The 25,146-nt window shown below is 63.4% G+C and overlaps 2 protein-coding genes and 1 long non-coding RNA gene across 18 annotated transcripts in view; 2 read left to right on the top strand and 1 right to left on the bottom strand.

Moving 5' to 3' along the window:
* RGS12 (regulator of G protein signaling 12) overlaps positions 1-11,490 on the top strand; it is a 132,937-nt gene extending 121,447 nt beyond the window's left edge. For 7 of the 8 annotated variants that reach the window (XR_011437271.1, XM_023638459.2, XM_070262823.1 and 4 more), the window contains 2 exons: positions 1,093-1,575; positions 11,015-11,490. Coding sequence is in view for 7 of the 8 variants with exons in the window: in XM_023638459.2 (XP_023494227.2) it covers positions 1,093-1,575; positions 11,015-11,241 (710 nt within the window). In the remaining variant the exon portion in view is untranslated. Of the gene's footprint in view, positions 1-1,092; positions 2,961-11,014 lie in introns of those variants that run through there. The other variant, XM_023638460.2, reaches the window with a different exon arrangement.
* On the bottom strand, positions 231-18,957 carry LOC138923538 (uncharacterized). 2 transcript variants are annotated; one of them, XR_011437273.1, is made up of 3 exons: positions 18,767-18,957; positions 8,526-8,655; positions 231-4,279 (listed from the first exon to the last, which is right to left on the bottom strand). It is a non-coding gene; the product is annotated as an uncharacterized lncRNA (long non-coding RNA). The 2 variants fall into 2 exon arrangements; XR_011437272.1 differs by having other exon boundaries at positions 231-4,876; positions 18,767-18,955.
* HGFAC (HGF activator) lies at positions 13,936-22,871 on the top strand. Of its 8 annotated transcripts, none has more exons than XM_023638465.2 (14): positions 13,936-14,105; positions 14,667-14,847; positions 15,002-15,098; positions 15,375-15,454; positions 16,169-16,291; positions 16,432-16,563; positions 16,748-16,858; positions 16,943-17,117; positions 17,440-17,525; positions 18,189-18,444; positions 20,576-20,715; positions 21,115-21,255; positions 21,353-21,501; positions 22,619-22,871. In XM_023638465.2, exons 1-14 carry the CDS (start codon positions 13,992-13,994, stop codon positions 22,799-22,801), a joined length of 1,968 nt encoding a protein of 655 aa, XP_023494233.2. In that variant the 5' UTR covers positions 13,936-13,991; the 3' UTR covers positions 22,802-22,871. The 8 variants fall into 8 exon arrangements, with proteins under 8 accessions (XP_023494233.2, XP_023494232.2, XP_070118930.1 ...); XM_023638464.2 differs by having other exon boundaries at positions 17,440-17,555; XM_070262832.1 differs by having other exon boundaries at positions 13,955-14,105; positions 16,231-16,291; positions 17,440-17,555.
* Positions 22,872-25,146: the final 2,275 nt, after the last annotated feature.

The following is a 25,146-nucleotide window of genomic DNA, read 5'->3' as shown; positions in this document are numbered from 1 at the left end:
GAGGGAGAGGTGAGAGAAATTTCTTTTTCTTCCAAAAGCTTGTAACAAAGAGAAGCATGAAAAGCAACTCAAAATTAACAGCTATTACTGTGAGTTGAATTTTAATCCAGGGAGTACTTCCTAGTCAGCTGGGCTTGTCCCAGCTCCTTGTGAAATCCAACCTTAAAACCATACAACCCGCTCCTTCGGCCACAGTTGGCCACAACGAGGCAGCAATGAAACACACACTCGCTCTGAAGTTTGTGTATTTCTGAGAACCATTAAGATTTGAGATTTTAAACTCCTTGTCTTTTATTAAAAACTAAGACTGTAATTTAAAGGCTAGAGAAAGCTCAGTTTAGACATCTTCTACTTTGAATTGTGAGCTCAAATCACAATTAAAAAGCTGCCCAGGTAAGAAAAAGAAGAGTTCTGGAGGAGCAGCCAAGAAGCTGGAAGTATACAGCAGGCAAGCGAGGATGGCTGGGGAGGGGCAGGCCCACAGGGGCTGTGGAGCTCCGGGCAGGAGGGGAGTCAGGGCCAGGCGCTGCCCCCAGGCCCTGTCAGGACCACCCTCTGCGAAGAGCTGGTGTCCCCAGAGGCCTGGCTTCACACGCTGCCTCTCAGGGGTTCTTCTCCCCTTGTCTGGGTGGGCTCACCCAGCTCCCAGCTTGTGAGTGCCCGGGACTCCTGGCTCTGTGGTGCCCAGGGTCTGGCCAGTCCCTTCTCTCCAGGCCATGTCAGGGGCCTCCAGCGGGATCAAACCCTGGGCAGAGTAGACACTGTGCCAGTAAAGCACAGGCCACACACGACTGCGTTCAGTCCAGGGTTTTGGTTTTTCCAAGTCTGGACTTCACACAACTGCATTTTCAGGGGGGTACAGTGCTGTTTGCGACTCCCAAAAACACACTGTGCCAGAGGCCCGGGTCTTCCTTCCCTGCAGTTCTGTGGGCCGAGATGGTGGAGAGTGCAAGCGCCTGCTGGCCCGCAGCCCTTCGAAGGCTCAGGGTGGGACAGCCATCACGAGAGCTTTCCAGACGAGCATTTTTTGCTGTGGCACACCTGAGTATGAAGCTCTCTAAAACGTGCTCACTGTGGGTTTTCTTCCAATAGAGTTTTTTGAGCTCATTTCCAAAGCTCAGAGCAACAGAGCAGACGACCAGCGCGGGTTGCTGAGGAAGGAGGACCTGGTGCTGCCTGAGTTTCTGCGTTTGCCTCCCAGCCCCACCGAGCTCGCCCTCTCCTCCCCGCCCACCGCCAAGGGCTTCGGCAAGAGGACAGCGGCAGCGGCAGGCCACGGCAGGGAGGAGGCTCCCCAGCCCAGAGAGCCCCAGGGGCCCGCCCGAGACTGCCGCGACAGCCCGGCGACAAGCCCTGGCTCGGCCGACAGCCCGCCCTTCTCTGCGCCCCTGACCCCCACGCCCCGCGCGCAGGAAGTGGAGGCCGGGGGCGTCCAGACTGTGGAGGGCGAGCACGGGGCCGACCTGACGCTCACGGGGGAGGGCGACATCAGCAGCCCTAACAGCACTTTACTGCCGCCACCCCCCGCCCCGCAGGACCCCACCCCGCAGGACCCGGCCGGACCTCCGAGACCAGGTACCTCCCGGCTTGACTCCCCCACACACCTTTGACTCTTCTCCTCCACTGTCCACCCAGTGTTGTCCGCCCAGTTTCCAATAAAAAGAAACAGCTCTGCTAAGAGCCTGTGCCCCAGTCGTCTATCTGGCAAGGCGTTTGGGTGTGCCCTCCTCCTCCTCACTTACTGTATTTATTGCCGCTGCCTCTGCCTTTTCTGGAAGGAGGGCCTCGCAGCGGCTGAGGTCACAGTGCGGTCGGAGGGTCGTGGAGGGCCTGGAGTGCCTGTGCGGCTGTGGTGTGACGCTCTGGAGAGGGCGAAGCTCATGAGGGCGCCCGCACCCAGACAGACAGCGCCGCTCCCCTCACCCGCCTCCTCCTTGGTCCCAGGGCCACTAACACCAGCCAGCAAGGCCCTGGAAATTTCTGAAAATTTATGTGTTAACTTTTAAAATTTGGATAGCTAGTGTTTTAGTCTCAAGACTGAAAAACAAACCGGTATTGTCTTGAGCACGTAAGTAAAGCCACCCGTGACTTAGACAGGACTGCGCTCTCGGACACAGTGGTCCACCGCAGGGCTGTTCCCACTCCGCCCGCTCGGTCACACAGCAGGTGTGTCGGGCCTGCGTGGGCCAGGCAGTGGCTCAGCGACCAGGGCATCAGAGGAATTTCTGTGGGGTCCCTGACCTCGAATAGTCCAGGTGTTTCTCGGAATGGAAGCAGGAACTTAGTGTGTGAAGGTGACAGGAATGGCAGGTGGCAAGACTAGTCCTGAGAACCACGAATGTTAGAAGGTGAGACGAGGCTGCTGGCCTCCTGGGAAAGGGGCCTCCAGGAGCAGCTCTGCTCCCTGCCGCGCCCTTGCTCCGTGGCCTGTGTGCCTGCGTCCCCTCGTCCCCGCAATGCAGGTGAGGCCTTTTCACTGTACACTTTCAGAGCCCCTGGTGGCTGCCCTTTCCCTTCTCTATGCTCCGTGATGTGTGGACACTTCTGGATATGATCTGCTGTTGGGGGCGACATGGACCCCCCGCTTTGCTCGGGCCCCTGGTCCAGGATGCCTGCGGCAGTCCAAGCCCTGCCCCAGGATCGGGTCTTGTGGGGCCTGCAGCCCGCATCTCGAGGGGAGCGGGGGGGCATTTGTCACTGTGTTCTGTATACGTGTACACATCCGAGGGCTTTGGAGGACAAGTGCTGTGTTGGGTGGGCTCCCCTGGCACCCCACTGAGACAGCACGTGGACGCGGACGCGGGAGCAGCCACAGCCTTCCCATGTGTGTCGCACTTCTGCACGGTCTGCGCTGCGCCTGACTTTCCCTTTCTGCTCTTCGTTGTAGCCACCTGTGTGTAGTTTTCACCTAAGTTTTGAGTCTGTGTTCTTCCAAGAGTAATAAACTCTAGATCTCATCATTGCACTGGTTTAAAACTCTTTTCTTTCTCATTTGAAAATTCATTTCTGCTTTAGAAAACTATAGATGTATTTTAATCCAGGGAAAATATTCTATATTTTAATGGATTCATTACCTTAATATACTGGCTTTTAAAAATCTACCATTCACTCAACAAATATTCTTGAGTGCTTCACACACACCCACAAACACCATTGTGCAATGGCCGCAGTAACGAGAGTGACGAGGGGGGCAGGTGTGACGGTGGGGGACCGCTGACCCTGGGAGACCACCACCGCAGGAATGGGGAGACTGAACCCATGAGGCTGCAGCCTAACGTGCCAGGGGCCACCTCCCTGAGGACACGGGGCAGGCTTGGTGGTCCGGCCTCCCCCGTCTGCTGTTACCTCCAGGAGAGGAGAGTTGGGTGCAGGCAGTGGCCACTGAGCAGCAAGGCCCAGTTCTTCCGGCTTGTTCTTCATCAACCCGGAGCCGAGGTTGGCCGTGGTCTGTTGTTGGCCTGTTCTCTCAGCTCCACCTGCCTCCTGTGGCGGCGGGCCCACATGGTTTACCCACTCGGGGCTCAGTCTTCCCGCCCAGCAACCATCAGCATGGCCATGTGCCCAGGCCAGGCACTCTCCATTCCCTGGGCTCATCCCTCGGGGACGTCAGCATCTTCTGTGCACTAGCAGTCCCTGATGTGTTCAGGGCACAGGGGGTGGCACCAGCCATGTGGGAAGGGAGGTCTTCCCAGCGCCCTGGCAGGCTCCTCCTGACCACCACTGGCCGGGACCAGTTCCATGGCCCCTGCTAGCCCCCCAGCCCGCGGGAGATGGGGACCCTGAACCCTTGGCTCTCAGGCTGTCCTGAGCAGGAGAGGGGGTGGGAGGGGCCTTGGCCACAGGCCAGTGAGGTGGGCCGTGAGGAGCTGTGAAGGATCTGTGGTCCGTCCAGAGTCTTCCTGGAGCTGACGAGGCTGTGTGTGGGGAAGGGCCTCGGGAAGGAACTTCCTCCTGCGCAACACCCGCGAGAGCCGGCCTGGCTGGGCGGCCTCACCTCAGGAGCCACAGAGTTTGGTTTCTCCTACGGACTCTGTGGCAGAGACTCACTTATCCATGGGGACCTTGTGTCTATTGCCTCCACGTTACAATGAAGGGAGACCCACGCCTGAGACCTCCGTCCTGATGAGGAGTGTCTCTTCGCCCTTGGGCCAGGCGCGTTGGGCTGAGCGCTGCCTTGTATCTCCCAGGCTTTGCAAAGCAGCGTTGGTCCAGGGCACGCTGACTGATTCTAACAGTTGCTGTGAAATGTTTCTTAGCAGCATGGAGGCCACTGCAGATTCTGTCCAGGGTGAGAAACAAAACGTGGTGATGCTCCTTGGGCCCCCAGCCCCACGGCCATGTCTGGGCCATGCAGCTTGTTAGGGGGTTGCCAGCAATGTGCCCCCAAGTAGGGAGGGTCTGCCTCTGAGAGCCGTGCTGCTCGCTCACCTTGGTCCTCCATCCCCGGCACCGGTGTACACAGGGTGTCTGTCAACACCCTATGCGGGCAGAGTATAGAGACAGTCAAAAGGACATGTGGACCCAGAACTGAGCCCCCAGTGTGAAGTGCTCCTTCCAAAGGCACAACCTAAAAACCTGTCCTGTGGGTGTTTTCATCCTAATTCCCAGCTGCCTTCCTAACTGGGACCTATTTGTTTCCAGCAAAAACTCTGGAAGCTCGTGGGCATCCTCTGGCGTTCCCTGTCCCGGGTGGGGAGGACCAGAGGGGCGGTGGCCGTGTGTCCTCAGGTCCTGGCAGAGCGAGAGTCAGGTTCCAAGTGCTGGTCCTACAACACCCGTGCAGAGGGTGACACTGTCTCAAGGGTGTGGGCACCCACTGGGAGAAGACGCCTGTGTCCACACACTCAGAGAGGGTGTGCAGATAAAGGGCACCTTCCTAGTGAGAAAAACACATCTGTTGAACTGAGTTTTTGGTGAGGGTGTCCAGAGCCAGCTGAGGAGCTGCCCTCGGCGCTGACCGGTGGCCCCGGCAGCCCCGGCGGCCCTGGTGGCCCCTGCCCCAGGCCCCCCACACTCAGGCAGTGTTGGACTGAGGCTGGGTCCTTGCCTTGGCTCCCAGGTCTGAGCATTCAGCTCACACTCAGTGCTCAGCATTGACACGTGAGTAAAGGGTCAGTGGGCCGTGACCAGGGTACAGATCTTGACCTGGTGTGATTCGGGAGAGGTCTTTGTGAGGGGATGTTTGGAGCCCTTCCCCAGGGCCTGGGCTCAGAGAAATTTCTGCTGAACTGCCCTCCCTCTGTCTAATGGATGGGCCACAGGGCCAGGAGGGGCCCCCCACACTCTCCCAGCACTGCCCCAACTCGGCCCCCTCACGCAGGCACCAGGCCCATGGGGCAGAGCCCGGTTTTCTCTCACTGCCCTCTGGCTGTGCTGGTGTTGGAGGGCTGGGTCTGGGTGCTGGCTGAGCCCCTCCCAGCCCTCTCCAGAGGCCGGGTTCTCGGGGCCCCACAGGCCAGGCTGGGCTCCCTGCTCCTCTCCTCAGCTGGCTCTGCAGCAGCCCTTGGCCATGGTGCAGCCCCTCAGTGACCATGAAGGAGCGCGGCTGCCAGCAGAGCCGCACGCCCCGCCCCAGAGAGGAGTCCTCGCACAGCCATCCCAGCCCAGGGTCCCAAGGCAAGGAAGGGTGCTCAGGCACAAGGAGATGCTGCTCAGTGGGGGGGGGGGGGGGGGGGGGGAGGTGGAAGTCACCTTCACTGGGAGGCTTCATGCCCCACTGTCCTGGTGTCCAGGGTCCCCAAAGGCACGTCCAGTTACTAGAGTGGTGACTCTCAGGGAGCCCCTAGCTCACTTCCTAACAGATACGGGTAGCTTTCCCTGTCTGCTCACACGCAGACCACCAGCCACGGGTTGCTGTGGCCTAGTAATAAGGTTCCCATGGGAATGGAGCTGGACCGTTGACTAGAGGCCACGTACCCACTCAAGGGGCGATGCCCTTCACCTTGGTAGCGAAGGTAGCTGGACCACATGCCCTTGGTGTGGCCATGAGTCCCAGGAGCCCATTTGTGCCTGGCTGCTCAGTGGTCAGCCACCTTCCCTCCTTCTCCACCCCTAACCTGGACCCCTGGCCACAGTCTCTGTGTGTCACACCTTCCCAGTCCCAGGTGAGGTGGAAGCCCTGGGCTGGGGACACTGCGGGGGAACTCTGCCTTACTCCAGTTATGTTCAAGACAACAGCCATGGGGAGGCCTCTCTGCTACTACAGTCCAACAACCTGTCCCCAGGGGTGTCAGAGCCTCCCGGGACAGATATGCAAGTCTCCCCAGCCCAGGGCTTGGCCTCTTGTTCCAATATCTGTTCAAGTCTGCACTTGTCCATTCAGACATTCTGTCTCCCCAGCAGAGGTTTGGGGGTGATCGAGGGCCGCCTTGCCCCCATGCACACTTGCCTTCCAGGGGCAGACGGCTCAGCCCTCACCAGCACAAACCATCATGTGGATGGGGCAGCTGCCTGGCTTTCTTGGGACATGTCACTACTAGGGGCCCTGCCACCAATCTCAGGCCTGTAAGTCGCCAGGAGGGCAACTCTCCACTTGGGGCCTCTCCAGAACCCCTCTTTCCACCAGAGCATGTTCTGCTGCTCTGGCCTTGCCCTGGCCAGAAGGACCTGAGTGGACCTTCTCCTGTAGATGCCTGGGGGCTCCTGCACTGGCCTGGCCCACTCTGCCGGCCTCCATGGACTTCCAGGGCTGACCAAGCTAGCCCAGCATCTCCCCAGACCCCTGGGATGGCTGTGACAACTCCGTCCTCCTGGCTGCTCTGGCCAATAGCCCTGGTCTCCCGCTGTGCATCCACCCTCCTCGCCCCATCTTCTCTGTGTGTCCTCCTCACTGTGCCCTGCAGTGGGTCTGTTCCATCTGATCTCTGGGTCTCTTAGAGTGGAAGCCACGGGCCACCAGTGGCACATAGCATGACCTACCCCCACCCCCACTTTCCCCTCCAGCACAGCACGGGGTCCTGGGCCTTGGCCGCTGCTCCCTCTGGGACCGGTACCGCAGGAGCTCCTGCCTGCATCCTCTCCCTGGGGCCTGCATGCCTGCGCCAGGTGTGGCCCCACCACTCCCCATCCCTGTTCTCCCCACAGATGCTCCCTCCCTTGCCACGGCTGCTGGGGCTGTAGACCGGTGCCCTGCAGCTGCGTACTGCAGAGTTGTTGATGAGACGATTCAGAGCATGGGGGGCAGAAATTGCAGCAAAATGTCCAGAGGATGGGGAGGGTCCCTCTGGGGGCAGGGAGGGCCCTGGGACAGGCAGCTAGGGTCAGGTCCTGAGAGAGAACCTGGAGGTGGCTGAGGGTGCAACCCTGTCCCCTGCTGACCTTGAGAGGAGGGTCCTGACTTGCCGCCACCTTCTCCCAATGTGGAGGCTTAAAGGACCACAGGAGACTTGGCAGCCAGCGCAGAGAACGCTGGTGGACAAATGAAAGGGTCGCCTGAGGGACGAACAACAGACAGCGGGTGAGGGGCTGACCGTGGGTGAAGGGAATGTCTCCAGGCTCTCGGGACAGGCGCTCCAGTTCCGGTCTACGGTGGGGGCTCCAGCACAGTCCCCCCAGGGAGGGCCTGACTGCAGGGTCGGAACTGCAGACCTTGGTCAGTGAAGGGATGGGGTCTGTGTGCCCCTGGGAGAGGAGGGGTCAGAGGGCAGCCTGAGGGGCGGGAGACAAGTCTGTGGGTGTTTGAGGGACCTGAGGCAGAGGATCCAGATGAGGCTGCGCAGGGAGCGAACCTTTTGCAGAGCAGAGTCAGCCTCCCCTTGGAAGTGACAGCCCCTGGAGCCCTGTGGGGCCCTCTTTGTCGCCGTCCCTGCTAGGCAAGGGCTGGAGGAGGCTCGGGAAGCCGCGTGGGCGGCCGCTCCGGCAGGCCCTGGCATGGAGGCCGTGATGCCGCCTGCTGCCTGGGGCTGGACCCCTGTCACTGAGTCACGGGCCCGAGCTGCCACTCACTTAGGAGAGCAAGTCTGGGCCAATCAGGCAGGAAGGGCCTGGACCTCGGCCACCCTGCCTGTGATGTGCTTGTCCTTGGCCCGTGGACAAAATGCCCCATCCCCAGAAACAGGCGTTCCTCCCAATTCTGAGCCCACCAAGCTGCCTGGGGGTCAGAGGGGCCTGTGGCCGAGGCCCATATCTTCAGGCCTCCATCTTCCTGGGGTGCAAACGGGGCTGGACGGGCGAGGGCTGAGCCCCTGAACCCCTATGGGGTTACAGGTCCTTTACCCTCTAGACACATGCCCCAAGTGGGGAGAAACAATTGAGGGGGCAAACGCCTGCCTCTCTCAACGATCCCAAATCCAAGGTGAAGACCCGCCCCACGCTATCACCTCCCGGCCCTGCAGCCTGGCACTTGGGGCCATGGGGACCCAGTGACAGGCAAAGGATAGGGTGGATCCCAGCAGCCATAGTGGAACATTTGTTGAATGACTAAAGGTCTGTCTTGGAGAAGCTTCCAGTCACGGCTGCTCCATGTGGACCCCTGGACCTCAGGGGAACTAGCTTTTCCTGAGACCCTCTCCCATTGCCCGACCTACCTCAGTAGGATACACACAGCCTGGCCCGAGCAGCCCCGTGTGAGGCGGGGGATGACACGTGCAGCCGGGTGCCCTGACGCTGATGCGTTATGCAGGCTGGGGTGAAGGGCTCCTCGTCCGCCGCCTCCACCTGTGATTAGAGAGGACGCCGCACTCTGCCTGCAGGCCAGGACTTTCCCAGGAGGCTGTGTAGAGGCACTTCCAGAGGCATGGGTGCCATGGGGTCAGGGGACCCTGGAGGCCATGGAGCAGCTAGGGTAGCACAGGCTGCTGACCCCCATGGCCGTCCCCACTCTCGCTTATAGGCCTCGTACCCATGGGGGCAGATGAGTCTTCACCTCTACCAGCAAGGCCGGGGAAACTGAGGCCCAAGGAGGGGAGTCAGGGCAGCAGGACCCTGTGTCCCTGGGGGCTGGACTCCTCCTCCAGCCTGTCTGACATGGGCCCGCCATAGGCACCTGAGGGTCCCTGGCACCAGGCTCACTGAGGCCACCCCTGCAAGATAGGCCAGGGCTCCTGCCCAGCCCCAGCCAGCCCCGGCCCTAAAGTCCCGCCTGGGCCCCGTGCTGCCTGGCCCCCATCTGGGGGTGAGCCTGGGGGCTCAGGGGATGAAGATGAGGCTGAACACTGGCCAAGCACCCACTGTGCTACCCTCTCTGGTCCCTGGGGACCGCACCCAGGAAGACATGTCTCTGTCCTCCAGGGGCCCCTCCAGGTACCAGCCAGATGTGACAGCCCTGGGGCGGGCGGGCCTCCCTGGGGGAGAGCGTTGGCAGGGAGGTAGGGCTGCCCACCCCAGGGTCTAGAAGTTTCCAAGGCAGTTTCAGGCAGCCTTGGAACTCCTAGGGGTGAGGTGGGGGCTTGGAGCCAGAGGCCTGCTGACCACTGAGCAGCCTGGAAGAGGGCGGACGGTGGGGCTGATACGGAGGAAGAGGCACACGGCCTGAGGTGTTGGGGATAGGGTGGGAAAGCATAGCGTGGCCCCCAGAACCGGAGCAGGGGCTGGAAAGGGCGGACTTTGTAAGGGGGAAAAGTTGGGCCTGAGGCCACAGGCAGGTGGATAAGCAGGCAGCCAGGTTGGGAGGGCGCTGGCGGGGAGCCAGAAGCTGGGCTCGGGCCCCTGCCCTGCCCTGGCCTGTGGACTGCAGCCCTTGGAGAAGCCCCGCACTGAGGTCTGTGGGTGGAAGCCTGGAGTTCCTGGTTGGGGGCTTTGCCCTGAGGGTCCAGCCCGTCTGGAACAACCCCACCCAGTGCTTGGTCCTTCCCCCCAGTCCAGGCAGGGGTGCCTCCCTGCTAGGACTCCCTGGTATGGCCGAGGGCCTCGCCTCACTTCCCACCTCCCCAAAGGCCCCTTGGCCTGTGGACAAGCCCTGCAGACAGCCCTCCAGGAGGGATTAGGGGGTCCATACTAGCCCGGGGGGAGGGTTGAGTGGGCAGGGTGAGATGACCCTGGGGGCCTCACTGTGGCCCTCTGTTCCTGAGCTGCAGCGGGTGTGGGAGTGACACGGGGTGTCTGAGGGGCAGGGTGGGGTGGGGGCAAGAGTTTCCCCTCATGCTCTTTGCTGGCTGCACCCTGCTCCGGGAGGCTGACTCAATCCCATGAGCATCCTCCGGGAGCCCTGGTGGGGCCCTGGACCCTGCCCCCTCTCCTCTCCCTTTGCCCATTTCTTCTGCCACCCCAGCCCCCGCTGACAAGCACTGAGTCCTCGTTCCTGCAACGCAAACCCACAGACCAGTCACACCCACCTTCCCCACTTACAGCCCTGGTGAGGGGACAGCTCAGCATCGTCAGGGCTTGGGGAGGGGCATCTAACGCCACCAGGAAGAACGAGGAGAAGGTGGCACGGGCAAGGCTGGGGGCTGAGGCCAATGGGGAGCTGCAGGGGACTCAGGTGCTGAACAGCTCTTGAGCTCTTCCTAAGGAGGGGGCCCTGGCTCAGGGGGACAGCCCCGAGCCAGTGAGACGCCCCGGCTGGCCTGGCACAGACTTGAGGAATGCAGGGTGCAGGGGGCCCTGGGTGTCCCTGTGGCAGGTAAAGGCCTCCCCCGGCTCCCACCACCCAGAACTTGGGCCCTGCACACCCAGACCTCATCCCCCAGCACCGGCCCCTGCCTCTGCTCTCCCCACCACCTGCCTGCACCAGCCTGTCGATTCAGGGTCCTGGCTCTCTTGGCTGAGGGACTCTCCCCATAATGCGTGGCTTGTCTGCCAGGGCCCCTCCACGCTGCTGGGTGTGCCGTGGGCCTGCGAGGGGCTGGTGGGCCCATGAGGTTGGCACTCTGCAGACCTTCCTGGCACTCCTGCCCCAGGCCAGGGGGCCCAAGGTTGGTCACCCGTCTCTGGGATGCATTTGGTGTTTCGGGAAACCCTCCCCAGGCCAATGTCTGCAAGGAGGGTGGGGAGGGGTCTCCTGTCCTGGGTGCCTGCAGGGCTCCAGAGCCCAGAGCAGGACAGACAGGTGACAGCCTCTTTCTTCTCCCTGTGACAGGAGGCGGGGCCCGAGGCAGCCGAGGCCTCCCGGTCAGCACAATCATCGATGTGGACCGCGTCGCTGGCTTGGCACCCGGGCTGGGCGGCAGCGTCTCAAGAGTGCGGACAGGCCCCCGGAGGTCACGGGCCAGTGGGCCCCCAACATCAGACCTCCCTGGCCTGAGCTCCATCCCAGACCGGCCGGCCAAGCCCAAAGCCAGCCCGCACCACGCGACCTTCGTCTGAGGCTGCCCGCAGCCCTGCCCCCGCCGGCCGTCCCTCCTGAGCCTGCGTCTGAACTGTGCCGCCCGGATACACGTGTGGAGGCCCGTGATCTCGAGGGGCAGCCCGAGCCCATCTTGAGGGCCTTGGAGCCAAACCAGGACAGGGCCGAGGGACCTGGCTTTGCCACGGCTGGCTCATAGGGCTCCTCAGACCCTGCACCCCAGATGCCCCTCAGCATCCAGCATTCTCCCAATAAAGTGACCTTGAGGACCCCGCGAGTGTCAGCCTCCTGCTGGGTGCTGGAGTCCCAGGCTCTGCCCTCAGGGAGCCCTGTTCCCGTGGGCTCTGTAATCGCATCAGGGGCGGGGCTGGGGAGAGGAGGGGTCTGTGTGGTGAGGTCACAGGTGGGCAGGACCAAGGCTGAGCCCCGCAGGGAGCGAGGAAGCGAGCTGCTTCATGCAGCCCCCAAAGGTCAACCCACGGTCTCCTCTCCAAGTGGCCGCCGCTGGGGGCAGGGCTCGGCCTGGGGGACCTGGGGAACTCAGCAGGTCACTGTGGTCTGCAGCTCTGAGCCAGGTCTCCTGCCCAGGCTCTGGGTCTGTGCTCTACGAATCCCATGGGCAAAGTGGGCACCTTTCAAGCTGCTGTGCTCTGTCCCCCTGCCTTGGCCTCATTTAGAGGGGGGGTTTGGCAGGGCCTGTCTGTGAAAGGATCATCTGAGTGGAAACCTGGCTGCTGAGAAGGCCTGGGAAAGAGTGTCAGGCCATGCAAAGGCCCTGAGGCTGGAGTAAGTTTGATTACAGAATGGCTTGAGCTGAGTCAGGAGGGGACTGGGTGGCAGGCTGGGCCAGTGGACAGGGCCACCATGTGGTGGTGGGCTGAAGCAGATAGAGATGGTGCCATTGGCCAGGTTGCCTCGGTGGAATCCCAACCTTGAGCAGCGGAGCACTGAGGGCCCCCCCACACCTCTCCCTCCTCAGAGTTGGCGGGGGAAGGGTGTCTTGTCATGGCAGGTTTGTCAGAGAGGGCCCTAGGCCTGAGGGTGCACAGCAAGGCTGCTGGGGTTCTGGATGCTTCCAGGGAGTAAACCCCCATGAGTGGTGCTCTGAGCAGGGGTCTGGGGGAGGCGTCAGAATGGAAGAGAGGGGCCCAGCACCCACTGTGCCCCCAGCACCCACTCTGCCCAACACCATTGTGTGCCCAGCACCTCTGTGTCCTCAGATCCCACTGTGCCCCCAGTACCCACTGTGTCCCCAGCACCACCATGCCCCTAGCACCCACCATGCCCCCAGCATCCACTGTGCACCCAGCACCACTGTGCCCCCAGTACCCACTGTGATCCCAGTACCACTGACCAGCACCACTGTGCCCCCCACTCCCACAGTGCTTAGCACCACTATGCCCCCAGCACCCACCATGCCCAGCACCACCATTTCCCCAGCACACACTGTGCTCAGCACCACTGTGCCCCCAGCTCCCACTGTGCCCCCAGCACCCACTGTGCCCCCAGCACGCACTGTGTGCCAAGCTGAGTATCCACTCAGTTTCCACTCTCCCTTCCTCTGCACAGAAGGGAAAACGGGGGACCAGACAGCATGCAGTTTGGGGCGCACAGTGAGACAGCTGCAGTGCCAGGCCAATCCCCAGGCCAAAGTGAAGAGTCAGCCACCAGCCTTCCCTCAGCCCCGTGCGGGCGCCGAGCTGACTCATGGGGAAGCGGCGGGGCCCCGTCCCTGCGGTGGCTTGGAAATTGCAGAAGAGGTTCTGCGGTAGCTGTGCTGCGCCCCCAGTCATGCATTCCGGGGCTGGCTGAAGGGACTACTGCGGCTGCAGCCAGGGATAGTGTCCCCATCCCGGGCCACAAATAGGAACAGCAAGCTGCACACAGATCTAAGCAGGACCCCAAGCCAGGTCTCTGTGGCCCATGATGGCCCCTGGGTGTCTGGCTAGGGCTCTGCGGGGGACCAGAGATACCCAGAGACAGCCAGGGCTTGGGATGGGGTGGGGGGCAGACCTGGACGGAGATGGGGACAGTGAGGTCATCTAGACTGTGATGGGGGAAGCCCAAGGCTGAGGGAGTCCAGGGGCGGGAAGGCTTCCTGGAGGCAGTGCCTAAGCGGGTCCAGGATAGGTGGGGGAGGGAACACTCCTGGGCACTGCCTGGAGTTAGGGCAGGCTGACTCTGGCACTACCCACCTCCCCCCGGCTCTACTCCCACGAGGGTCCCCACTCCAGGCTTATCCCGGGAGGTGCCAGGCTGAAGTGCTGGGGGCAGTGGAGGTCTGCGTCCTGGGATCATTGTAACACACCGGTGGTGTGCACGCCCTCCTCTCTGTGCCTGGCCTGTTGCCATGAGGCCAGCACTGCACCCTCCAGGCCTGGGCCCTCGAAAAGTCTCAGCACTGGAAGCCGCTCTGGTTATGAATAATTCACAAATAGGCAGCAGCCAGCCCCTCGGCCAGGAGGGGACTGGAAGCTGGGGCCGGGAGTCGAGCAGGGCTTGCTGAGTCATCCTGGAAGACTTCTTGGAGGAAGCTTCTAAGCTAAGACTCATGGATGCTGGCAGGCCCAGGGCCAGCATGGCTGAGGCCAGAGGGAACAGCTGGGCCCTCTGGCCTGGGTTGGGTGAGCTGGGCAGCAGATATGGTGGACTTGTGGGCCCAGCACGGGAGGCAGCCAGGGTTAATCATTTCCAGGCGGCCTTGACCCCACCTGCCCTGGCTGCTCTGCTCCCGCCTCCTGCTGCCCCTCACGCCAGCTCAGGAGGAGCCATGGGGCGCCGGGCCTGGGTCCCCAGCTCCTGCCCTCTGCCCGGGCTCTCCCTGCTCCTGCTGCTGCTGCTGCTGCCGCTGGCGCCTCATGGGGCCCGGCCCCGGGCTGGCAGGGTGAGCGCTGACCCCATCACACAGTGCCATGGGCTCCTGTGCCCACTCTGGCTCCTGAGGCCGAGGCCAGGCAGGGCTGTGGAGCGGGCGTGAGGCCCGATGTGGTGAAAGCTGGCCTTCGCGGCTGAGGTGGGCTTGCTAGGCTGGCCCGTGGACCGGGGCCTGGGGCCTGGGCTCCAACTTGCTGGGCCCCCACCCTCTCTGGGCCCTGTTGGGTCCGAGTGTCTGGTGGGAGGTGGGGGATCTAAGGGCCTCAAGCTGCTCCTCTCCATGCCCTACCGCAGACCCCCAGGACGCGGGCCTGGAGGGCGGGGGGGGGGCCTGGCCTGGGCAGACCCCGAGCCAGTCTGTCTAACCCCTTGGGCTCGGCAGGAGGGGGAGGGCACAGGCCCAGCTGAGGCCTCAGAGGTTTCGTGTCCCCCTGGTCCCTGCTCCAAGACTTGATGGCCCCAATGCGGAAACTGAGGCCGAGGCTTGCAACCAGCTCACCTGGTGGGTGCTGACTGGGAGGGGGGCCTGTCCCACAACGATGCTGGTCACACCCCTCTTGGCTCCTCCTAGAACTATACGGAACCCCCAAAACCTAAAGCCACAGTGACTCCTGGGACCCCCGTGATCCCCGTGACCTCCGTGACACCTGCGACCCCAGCCACGAGAGCTTCAGAGGCAGAGGGACCCGGTGGTGAGGGACTCGCCCCTCCACCCAGGGCGGCCCCCTCCAGCAGCAGCCCTGGGGGCCCAGGTGGGTCAGGAGGGCTTTCTGGAGGAGGTGGCCGGCTGCACCTGGGTGGGTGGGTCGGGAGGAACACAGGCGGCTGCTGGGGAGCGGGGTGTGCGATGGGGTGTCAGGAGGTGTCCAGCAAGGGAGCCCCTTGACCCCTGCCCCTCCCCTGCAGTGCTCACCGAGGACGGGCAGCCCTGCAGCTTCCCCTTCCGCTATGGCGGCCGCATGCTCCACTCCTGCACTTCGGAGGGAAGCGCCCACAGGAAATGGTGGGTCCCGGGCTGCAGCAAGGCCTGCAAGCACAGACCACCAGCCTCCCCTCCTCCCAGTCCCCCCAGCCTCCCACTACCCCCGGAGACCTTCCCATCCTCTGCCCTCCCTACTCCACAATGAGCCTGGCACACAGCAAGTGTCACGAATGAATGAGTGAGCGAGTGAATGGGAGAGAGCTCCCAGAGTGGTCAGAGGGGCACCCTGCGTGGGTCAGGGCTGGGATGGGCAAGTCTGGTCTGGGACTCCCAAGTCACTGTGTACATTGCCCCCAGGTGTGCCACGACTCACAACTATGACCGAGACAGGGCCTGGGGCTACTGTATGCAGGTCCCTGCGCCCCAGGAGGGCCCAGGTGGGTGCCTGGGGGTCTGGGACGCCAAATCTTGCTAGAGGGGGCTGGGGCTGGGGCTGGAGGGTGAGCTAGGGAGGCGCCAGGGTCAGTGTGCTGATGGGGGTGGGGATGAAGGGGACAGAGCTGCGTCGAGTGCAGGAGGGGGCTCCAGGATTGATCCCACTGCAGGCCTGGTGGGCCAGGCAGAGGCAGAGAAGCAACCAGGCCAGGGGATCACAGGAGTGTAGAGCGGGGAGCCTCTCCCACACAGGACCCCGCCCTTGCCAGGAGCCGCTGCCTTGGTCATTGCTGGGGCCAAGGCGCCCCCTGGTGGTCAGGCCAGGCCCTGCAGCCACACAGGCAGAGCCCCAGACAGGGGTGAGGACCTGTGGCATCTGCAGGGTGCTGTGCCAGCAGCCTGCTTAGTAGGGTCTGGGGGCACAAGGGAGGGGACTCTGCTGCCTGACAGGGGTGGGTGGGGGTGGGCTTCCAGGCTGCCGAGTGCAGAGCCAGAGGCCCCCCGCCAGGGTCTAAGCGCTGGGCAGGGGGTCTGGGGAGGGCGGGGAGGCCTGTGCCTCCCAGGGCACCTGCATTTCAAGGAACCCAGGGGGCCACTTTAAGGCGGCAGGCCTGATGGAGGCACTGGGGTCCCTTGGCAAGCAGGGAGGGTCACAGGTAGGGGAGATGCGGCCTGGCTGGGCCCTCAGACACCCCCACCCCTCCTGTGTGTCCCAGCTGGCCCAGATCCCTGTGCCTCCGGGCCCTGCCTCAACGGGGGCTTGTGCTCCAACACGCAGGCCCCCGAGTCCTACCACTGCGCCTGCCCCGTGGCCTTCACGGGCAAGGACTGTGGCACGGGTGAGCGGGTCCATGGGGCCGCGGGTCCAGGCCAGGTCCTGGGAGGATGGGGTGGGAGGGTGCCTGCCGAGGGCGGGAGGGTCCCCCCAGGGGAGGGTGGTGGCGCGCAGGGAGCAGGGCACTCACTGTGTGACCCGCAGAGAAATGCTTCGATGAGACACGCTACGAGCACCTGGAGGAGGGTGACCGCTGGGCCCGCGTGCACCAGGGCAGGGTGGAGTGGTGCCAGTGCGCGGGGGGCCACGTCCAGTGCGAGGGCACCCGCCACACAGGTACCTATGGCCAGGGAAGGCGTCCCAGAGCCTTCCCAACCCGTGTCCCCATCCCACCCAAGGGGAAGGAACTTACCCAGGGTTACCCAGCACCGAGCTCCAGGGCTCCGACCGGGCCCTGACCCCACCCCCATGCGGCCGGCACCTCAAGGCGTGAGGCCTAGCTTCTGAGTCCTCCCCCTAGCTTGCCTGAGCAACCCGTGCCTGAACGGTGGCACCTGCCACCTGATTGTGGCCACTGGGACCTCCGTGTGCGCCTGCCCCCCGGACCACGCTGGGCGGCTCTGCAACATCGGTGAGTTGTTTGGCCCCCTGGGGGCTGGGGGTCAGCGTGGATGCAGCCCGGGGCCAGGCTCACTGCACACCATGCTGCCCACAGTGCCCACCCAGCGCTGCTTTAAGGGGGATGGCACCGAGTACCGAGGCGTGTCCAGCCCGGCGGCCTCGGGCCTCAGCTGCCTGGCCTGGAACTCCGACCTGCTCTACCAGGAGCTGCATGTGGACTCGGTGGGCGCCGCGGCCCTGCTCGGCCTGGGCCCCCATGCCTACTGCCGGTCAGCACTGGCCTGGCCCACCCCAGGCCACCGCATCCAGGGCGGGCGGGTGGGGTCTGTTGTGGGGGAACCTTCCAGGCCTGGCCTGCCCCTGGGGGCGCCTGACCCCTTGGCCTGGGTGGCGGCCCCAGCAAACGGGAGCCTGCGGCTGGGATCAGGCCCACGGGGCCTAAGGCCACTGTGTCCATTTGTAGAATGAGCAAAATGCTGTTGGGGAAGTCCCAAGCCCCACCCTGCTAGGTGTCCCCATTTCTCTCTCCCGCTTGCCCTCTCTGAGGGGCCGTGTGGCTCCCCACCCCACCCGCCTCTCCGTGCTCTCCAGGAACCCGGACAAGGACGAGAGGCCCTGGTGCTACGTGGTGAAGGACAGCGCGCTCTCCTGGGAGTACTGCCGCCTGGCCGCCTGCGGTGCGCGCAGCTTGCTCCCCTCCCACCGAGGTCACAGCAGTTTGTCCTGTGGTCCTCCCCACCCCACCCCCATGCCTGGCCTTCTCTCTCTGGATGACCACTACTCCATCTTAGAAATGGGGAAACTGAGGCTCACTGGAGTAGAGCTGGTCCAAGGCCCTGCAGTAGGCTGGCACCAGGGGTCAGAGCAGGCAAGCCGGTCACCAGGTCTTCTGGGTGGCTCCTGCCTAGCCTGAACCCGTGCCGGGACAGCTCCCAAAAACATGGGTGGGAAGCCAAGCAGGCACCCCTGGAGACAGACCCTGGGGGTGGGCAGCTCCAGGAGGCCAGCCGGCTCTCTGACCATCCTAGGTTGGCTCTGGGGTCCAGGCTGCTGGAAGGGACGTGAACACCTGCCAGGTGTACTAGGCCACTCTGGTTCCCACAAGGCCTTGTGACCGGATATTGTTCTCCTCATCCTACAGATGAGGAAACTGAGGCTCAGAGAGTAATCATGTGCCCATGAGGGCTGAGCTGGACCCAAGCCCTGGACCCTCCCCCAGACGAGCTGCCCAGGGTGGAGCAGGAGGCGGGTGAACCGCCAGGGGGCCTGAGGATGGTGGACAGTGGGTCCAGCCAGCACCCTCTCTGGCCGGGGGTATGACCTATGACCTGTGCTCCCAGGATCCCTCACCAGAATGCAGGCCCCACCCCCCGAGGTCCTGCTGACCCTGCGTGAGCCCGCCCCAGCTGGACGCCAGAACTGCGGCAAGCGGCACAAGAAGAGGAGCTTCCTAAGGCCACGCATCATCGGTGGCTCGTCCTCGCTGCCTGGCTCCCACCCCTGGCTGGCCGCCATCTACATCGGGAACAACTTCTGTGCAGGGAGCCTTGTCCACACCTGCTGGGTGGTGTCTGCGGCCCACTGCTTCTCCAACAGGTGAGCAGTTCTGGCCCCAGTGTCCACAACCCCCATGCCATCCCTCAAACCATCCCTCGTCCATCCCCATCACCTCCACCCACCCACCCACCCACCGGCCATATCCCCACCACCCATTCCACATCTTTCCACTCCATCCACCACCCATCTACCCGCCCCCATGCATCCATCCATCACCTACCCTCCATCCCCCATTCCTCACCCATCCATCCCCACCCGCCCACTCACCCATCCCTCACTCTCCCTCCCCATCCTCCATCTGCCTGTCCTCATACATTTCTTCCTAACCATCACCCACGTGTCCCCATGTGTCCCCACCTACCCATGTAACCCCCATCCTTCGGTCCCTCCGTTCTCCGTGGCCCCTCTGATCCACGTGGGACTCAGTGCTCAGCCCAGCGCTAGGCATGGAGGCTGCAGAGACCCACCCCGTCCCCAGCCCGGGTTGCTGCTCCCTTCCTTGCCTTGGGAAGCCATCCCCGTCCCTAGGTGGCCGTCCAGTCCCTGCACCGGGAGGTCTGGGCAATCGTGCCCGGGGCGGGGCGCGGCGGGACGGGGCGGGGCGGGGCGGTGCTCGGAGGAGCGGGGAGCGCGCATGCGCACCAGGGCGGTGGGCGGAGCCAGTCCCCGCGCAGACCCCTCCTCCCAGTCTGCGCAAGTGGCACCAGAGGGGGCAGGGAGTTGGAGGCCCCGCCCATTCAGCGCGTCCAAACGGCGAAGGCAGGGTGGGGCTGACAGCCGAGGTGGGGCTCGAGGTGCGAGACCCACCACTGCACAGCTAGGGGGCCAGCCAGACCCTGCCTTCTCCCACCGCTGTGATAGGGTTGAGGCTCTGCCTGGGGGGCTCCCCCTGGGGGTCCGGTGGGAGGGGATGGACCTGACAGTGGCATTCCAGGCGTCAGGATCTGGGGGAGGCTGAGGGTTACCCCAGGGAATACAACGTGGGGGGCGGGACAGTGGGCGGAAGTCCTGCCCTGTGCTGCCTGCTGTGTGCCCTGCGGCATGCTTCCTGCTGGGCCTGTGAAATGGGACCCCTGAGGCCTCCCCAGCGAGGAATAGGATGAGAGGGTTAAGAGGCCTGGGGAGGGGAGCAGGCATCCCCTTCGGACAACCAGGGAGGGGCTGGGGAGGGGCCAAGCTGCCTAGGGGTACCCACCCACTGTGGGCCGGACCCCAGGTCTGGGCAAGCAGGGCTGTGGAGGTGGGTGAAACAAGACAGGCGTGGATGGGCATGGATGGGCATGGATGAGGGCAGGGGCACAGGAGGGGTACCTTACTTTAGTGGGGGCAAAGAGCAGACCTGGGTGCCCAGAGCCTGTGGAGAGGACGCCAGTGCCCCCTCAGCCTGGCCCCCGGCTCCACACAGCTCTTTCAGCCCCTCGCGCTCTTCGGAGGCCTGGGTGTTTCAAGCCACGAGCTCGCTGTCCACGCACCCTAAGAGGCCGCCGGAGTGAGGCCCAGGAGCCCCCAGCTCTGGCCCTGGACTCGCATTGCTGGCCCTGCATGGGGGCCAGGGCACCGAGCCCCACTGTGTGCTGGGCATCCAGCTGCCCTGGGTGTGGGAGCCCATTTTCCAGGAGGGACTGAGGCCTGGGAGGGCCGAGTGGCCGAGGTTCCGCAGTGGCCTGGAGGTGGAGTCCCACGCAGAAGGGCCGAGCCAGGGTGAGATGACCACCATACACAGCAGATGGGGAAAACGGAGGCCCAGGTCGGGAGCAGAGGGGCTGACCAAGGGGGCCCAGGCCCTGTGCCCAGCGGGAGTGAGGGCCTGTGTCTGGGGCACTGCACAAGTCAGACATGAGCTGGGGCCGGGCTGCAGGCAGGGTCGGGTATCCATCCAGTGGGGCCCAGTCTCAGGGCTGACCCCGCCTGGGCCTGCATGAGGCCCCTCTGGTTACTAATGGGGTTGTGTTAGAGGTGGTGCTGCCCAGGACTGTGGGTGCGGCCCTGGTGTCTCGTCTGCCCACACCCAGTCCCTGCTCAGCCTCTCCCCAGGGCTGCGGGGCCTGCTGGGCGTCGCCCTCCTGGGGCTGTCTCTTGGATGCACAGGCGCCATGGGTAGGGGGAGAGCCAACCTCAGGGGCCCGAGGGGAAGGCCAGGGTCATGCTGCCACCAGCGCCCCCTGCACAGCCCCTCCAGGGAAAGCGTCTCAGTGGTCCTGGGTCAACACTTCTTCAACCGCACGACGGATGTCACACAGACGTTTGGCATCGAGAAGTACATCCCGTATCCCCTGTACTCGGTATTCAACCCCAGTGACCACGACCTCGGTGAGGCTCGGGGCACGCTGGGGGCAGGGGGTCTGGGGATGTGTGCTCGCTGCACACCTGGGACCAGAGCCAGGAAAGAGGCAGGGGTGGGCCCCAGGCAGGCCTGGGAGTCCTCAGACAGGGGCCGGAGAGGGGGAGAGGGAGGGCAGGGAAGGAGAGACACAGGGGAAGGGAGAGTGGAGGGGGAGGGGCAGGGGCCAGGGCAGCAAGGGTGCCGGTGTGGCAGAGCGGCCTCGGCCTGGCAGGAGGAAGCCCTGGGCGGGCGCTCCAGCCCCTCCTGGGTCTCCCAGGCCACAGCGCCTCTGCCCAGGAGGGCTGCGCTGCAGTGTGACTCAGTGGCCACGCTCCGTCCATCACACTTCCTGCCCCAGGCTGACCTCTGGCCTCTCTCCCGCCCAGTGCTGATCCGGCTGAAGAAGAAGGGCGACCGCTGTGCCGTCCGCTCCCAGTTTGTCCAGCCCGTCTGCCTGCCGGAGCCCGGCAGCGCCTTCCCCGCGGGGCACAAGTGCCAGATTGCGGGCTGGGGCCACCAGGATGAGAGTGAGTAGAGGGTGGGGGCAGCGCGCCAGCGTCGTGCCCAGGGGAGCGGAGGCCAGCCACGGCGAGCCCGCCCACCCTGAGAGCCCCGTGTCCCCAGACCTGAGCGGCTACTCCAGCTCCCTGCGGGAGGCACTGGTGCCCCTGGTCGCCGACCACAAGTGCAGCAGCCCGGAGGTGTACGGGGCCGACATCAGCCCCAACATGCTGTGTGCCGGCTACTTCGACTGCAAGTCCGATGCTTGCCAGGTGAGGCCAGACCTGCCGCCAAGTCTCGGAACCACCTGGGGAGCTCAGAGCCCAAAGGGACCCCGACCCTCAGGGCCAGCCGGGGAGCCAGGGCAGAGAGCGCACCTGCTAGCTGGGGGCCAGCCCCCAGGGTGGGTGCTCACCCCCTCCGGAGGCCCTCACAGGCGGGCAGAGAAGTCCCTCCTCCCGGTGATGGGGAGACGGAGGCCCAGGGTGGGGCTGGCGTCACAAAGCCAGACACGGCCCAGCTGTCCAGCCAAGGGCAGGGCTGTCTGCACAACACCAAAGGCCAAACCTTTTTCACCCAGAGTTCCCCGAGGTGGGCTCAATCGATCAGCCAGTCCCAATAATTGACGCCTATCGAGGGCTCCACGGGTGGGGTCTTGTTAGGCTGCACGTCAACCCTGAGAGGGAGGAGCTGCTTTACTCCCATTTTATAGGCGGGGAAACTGAGACCAAAAGAAGTCCAAACACTCTTCCAAGGCCACACAACTGAGAATTGGCAAAAGAGGTGGGGGGCTTGACACCAGACCATGTGGTACAGGGAACACCCTTGGGGGAGTCAAGGGTGGCTTCATGGAGGAGGGGACATTTGCACTTGTCCTGAGAGGTGAATGGGAGTTTGCCAGGGGGCGAGGAGGGCATTTCAAGTGAGGGGGAGAGCATGTGCCAGCACACAGGGGCCCACCTCGTCCATGTGGGGTGCCAGTGGGTGGGGCGGGGCCAGACTGAAGAGCGCCTTGCTGGTCGTCGAGGTGAGAGGGAGCCACGGTGGGGCTCGAGCAGGAAAGACTGGCCAGATGCTGCCGCAGCAGCCAGGAATGAGATGACCGTCCTGTCCACGGCATTCGGGGAAAGTGGACAGTTCCCTTACTTGGAAATACCTTTGCCGTCTGTCCCCCCTCTGTCAGGAGTCCCCCTTGAGAGCTCCGGGGGGTCCTGCATCACAGGGGAGCTCTGAGACCCGTCTGGACTTTCGGTTCCTCTAAGGACATTTTCAGGGCTGGGATCAGGGAGGCCGGGGCAGGAGGGCCGGTGGGGCTATTCCGGGGTGCAGAGGAGCTGAGCCACGGGTCTCCCCAGCCGGCCCTGGCTCTGACCGGCTGCTCCGCCGCAGGGGGACTCAGGCGGGCCCCTGGCCTGCGAGAAGAACGGTGTGGCCTACCTGTACGGCATCATCAGCTGGGGCGATGGCTGCGGGCGCCTCAATAAGCCAGGTGTCTACACCCGAGTGACCAATTATGTGGACTGGATCAACGACCGGATTCGGCCCCCTAAGCGGGCTGAGAATCGCTCCTGAGACCCCCCCGGGGGGCATCCTGCCTCCACTCTGTTCCCTTCCTCATGGGCAATAAAGACGTTCCCAGGAACCGGCCTGTCCTGCTGCCCGCGCAGCCCTCTCTCCCGGGCCACCAGCAGCCCACACTTGTGGGTGCCGTGGCCTCGGGGCTGGGGCACCCGGAGCCAGCACCCCAGCTGCCCTGCCTCAGTGGAGAAGGGAGCCTGCGACCCCATGGGGAGGGTCTGGCCCTGTGGCCCAGGGAGTTGCGACAGGGGGTCCAGTCCAGGCCCTCTCCAGAGCCTGCACCCCTCTCAGTCCCCCAGGCCTGCCCCTGGGCAAGTGGGGCTCAGGTCTGGGTGCCCCGGGTTGTCCCAGGGCAGGCCTTGGAAACCGAGTCCAGGCCCCAAGGGCAGGGCCCAAGCCAAGTAATGTGCAGGGTATTAAAACTTAAAACCAAACCCAGGCTCCCTCACCCCACCCTGGGAATGAGGCCCTCCACCCAGAGCAGCCCAGAAGGGCAGGGGTCCTTCTCTGCACAGGCCCTACCCACCATTCTTGCTCCTTGACACCCAGAGCCGCCTTCTCTCCTGTCATCTCCATGGCCCGCACCCTGGACCAGGTCTTACCGCCTGTCTCCAGGTGACAGGCCAAGGCTTTCTCCATATCACTGCCTCCCACACCTGTCTTGGAGCCTCCCCTAATCTCAGTGGTCTGATGCCCTCCCTCCAGCCCCTCTTCTGCCCCACCCCACCCCCTAGTCTGTGCTCTGGCCCCGCCAGCCTCCCCTCTCTTCCCGAAACTGACCAGCAGCCCTTGCTCATGCTGGTCCCACCCCCACCGAGAATGTTCTCTCTGCTTCTCCCTTCACTCGTCCTTCAGAGCTTGGGCCACACCCAGCTGCAGAGGAGGCCGGGAGGGCAGGGAGCAGGATCGTCACGACTCCGTCAGACCATCATGAGGGGTGCGCACTGTCCCACACAAAGCCAGGCTTCTGACAGCAGAGCGAAGGGACAGAGGGACTCGGGGGGCAACCAGCAGGGGTGCAAATGCTGTAGGTGGGACTCAGAGCCCTCAGCTGGCTGGAGCTTGCTGCTGAAGCCCCCACTGTGTCGATCATAGGCCAGGGCAGTAACTGGGGGACAGAGGCTGCTGCCATTGCCTGGGAGCACGGCGAGGGGAGAAGCTCCTCATGAAGGTGGGGCCTCTGACAGCCTCTTCTGAGCCTCCGAGAACTGTATCGCTTCAGTTCCACCACAGCCTCACCCGATGTGAGTTCCCCCTGACCCTTCTGCCCTCTGAGTGTTGACTGTGGCTGCCAGAGAGGTGAGTGACATTGACAGACTGTCTAACCTCAAGCCAACCTTGCATTCCTGGAGTGAACCCTGCTGAGTCAGTGTGAGCTGGTGTCTTCCATTTACCCTCCCGATTTAACCCCTGCCTTCTCCACCTTGGGCTCTGCCCCAGGAGGCTGGTCACGATGGACTGCACAGGTGGGGTTCTGTGCCCTTTGGGTCTTTGTGGGCCACTGGGGAGGTCACCAGCAGGAGGTCAGAGGAGGGAGGAGAGTGAGATTGGGATATTGATTTCCCTGGCTCCCTCCTTTTGGGGTTCTCTTGGGGTCACCTCAGTGTTATAGGTTGAACTGTGTCCTCCTAAAATTCCTATGTTGGAGTCTTAACCCCTAGGACCTCAGAATGTGACCTTATTTGGAGACAGGGTCTTTACAGAGGGGATCAAGTTAAGATGAGATCTCTAGGGTGGGCCCTGATCCAACATGACTGTATCCTTGTAAAAAGGGGACATTTGGCCAGAGGCCCACAGGAAAGGAAGATGATGTGAAGTGCCACAGGGGAGGATGACCGTCTGCAAGCCCAGGACGAGGCCTGGAGCAGACGCTCCCTCACAGCCTCACAAGGAGCCAGCACTGCGCCATCTTCATCTCGGACTTCTGGCCTCCAGACTGGGAGATAGAAATTTCTGTTGTTTAAGTCTGTGGTGCTTTGCGCCCCTAGCAAACGAACACACTCAGATCCCTTAGCGGAAGGTCACTGCTCCTCCCAGGATGTGACTCTCTCCTTCGGGGTTGGACAGCCACTCCCCCAGCTCTGGAGGTGGTACCCACGCCTCCCCTCTGACTAGCCCAGGGCTGCCGAGTGGCCCCTCCACGACCACACCTTTGTAAGCAAACCCTCCTTGCATCGTCCTCACATCGTGTCAGTCTGCCGGGCCCCTAGCTGACCCCTGCTATATTACTTAATGAGCTTTTATAGATTCACTTCTCTTATGTTTAGGATTTTATGTTTATGTTTCTAAGTGAGATTGGCCTGTAATTTTCCTTTCTTATACTCCTGGAACGACTGTCA

Source organism: Equus caballus, chromosome 3 (genome assembly GCF_041296265.1).
Source record: "Equus caballus isolate H_3958 breed thoroughbred chromosome 3, TB-T2T, whole genome shotgun sequence".
Taxonomy (NCBI): domain Eukaryota; kingdom Metazoa; phylum Chordata; class Mammalia; order Perissodactyla; family Equidae; genus Equus; species Equus caballus.
Note: the sequence above shows the minus strand (reverse complement) of the source record. Positions and strands in the feature narration are given on the sequence as shown.

What these genes read in the sequence shown, in the direction of transcription:
- HGFAC (XM_023638464.2), top strand. Translation starts at nt 13,992, where the DNA reads ATGGGGCGCCGGGCCTGGGTCCCCAGCTCCTGCCCTCTGCCCGGGCTC. An exon ending in CGAGGGCACCCGCCACACAG is followed by an intron (nt 16,564 to 16,747) that starts GTACCTATGGCC and finishes TCCTCCCCCTAG; the next exon opens with CTTGCCTGAGCAACCCGTGC. An exon ending in CTTGCTCCCCTCCCACCGAG is followed by an intron (nt 17,556 to 18,188) that starts GTCACAGCAGTT and finishes CTGTGCTCCCAG; the next exon opens with GATCCCTCACCAGAATGCAG.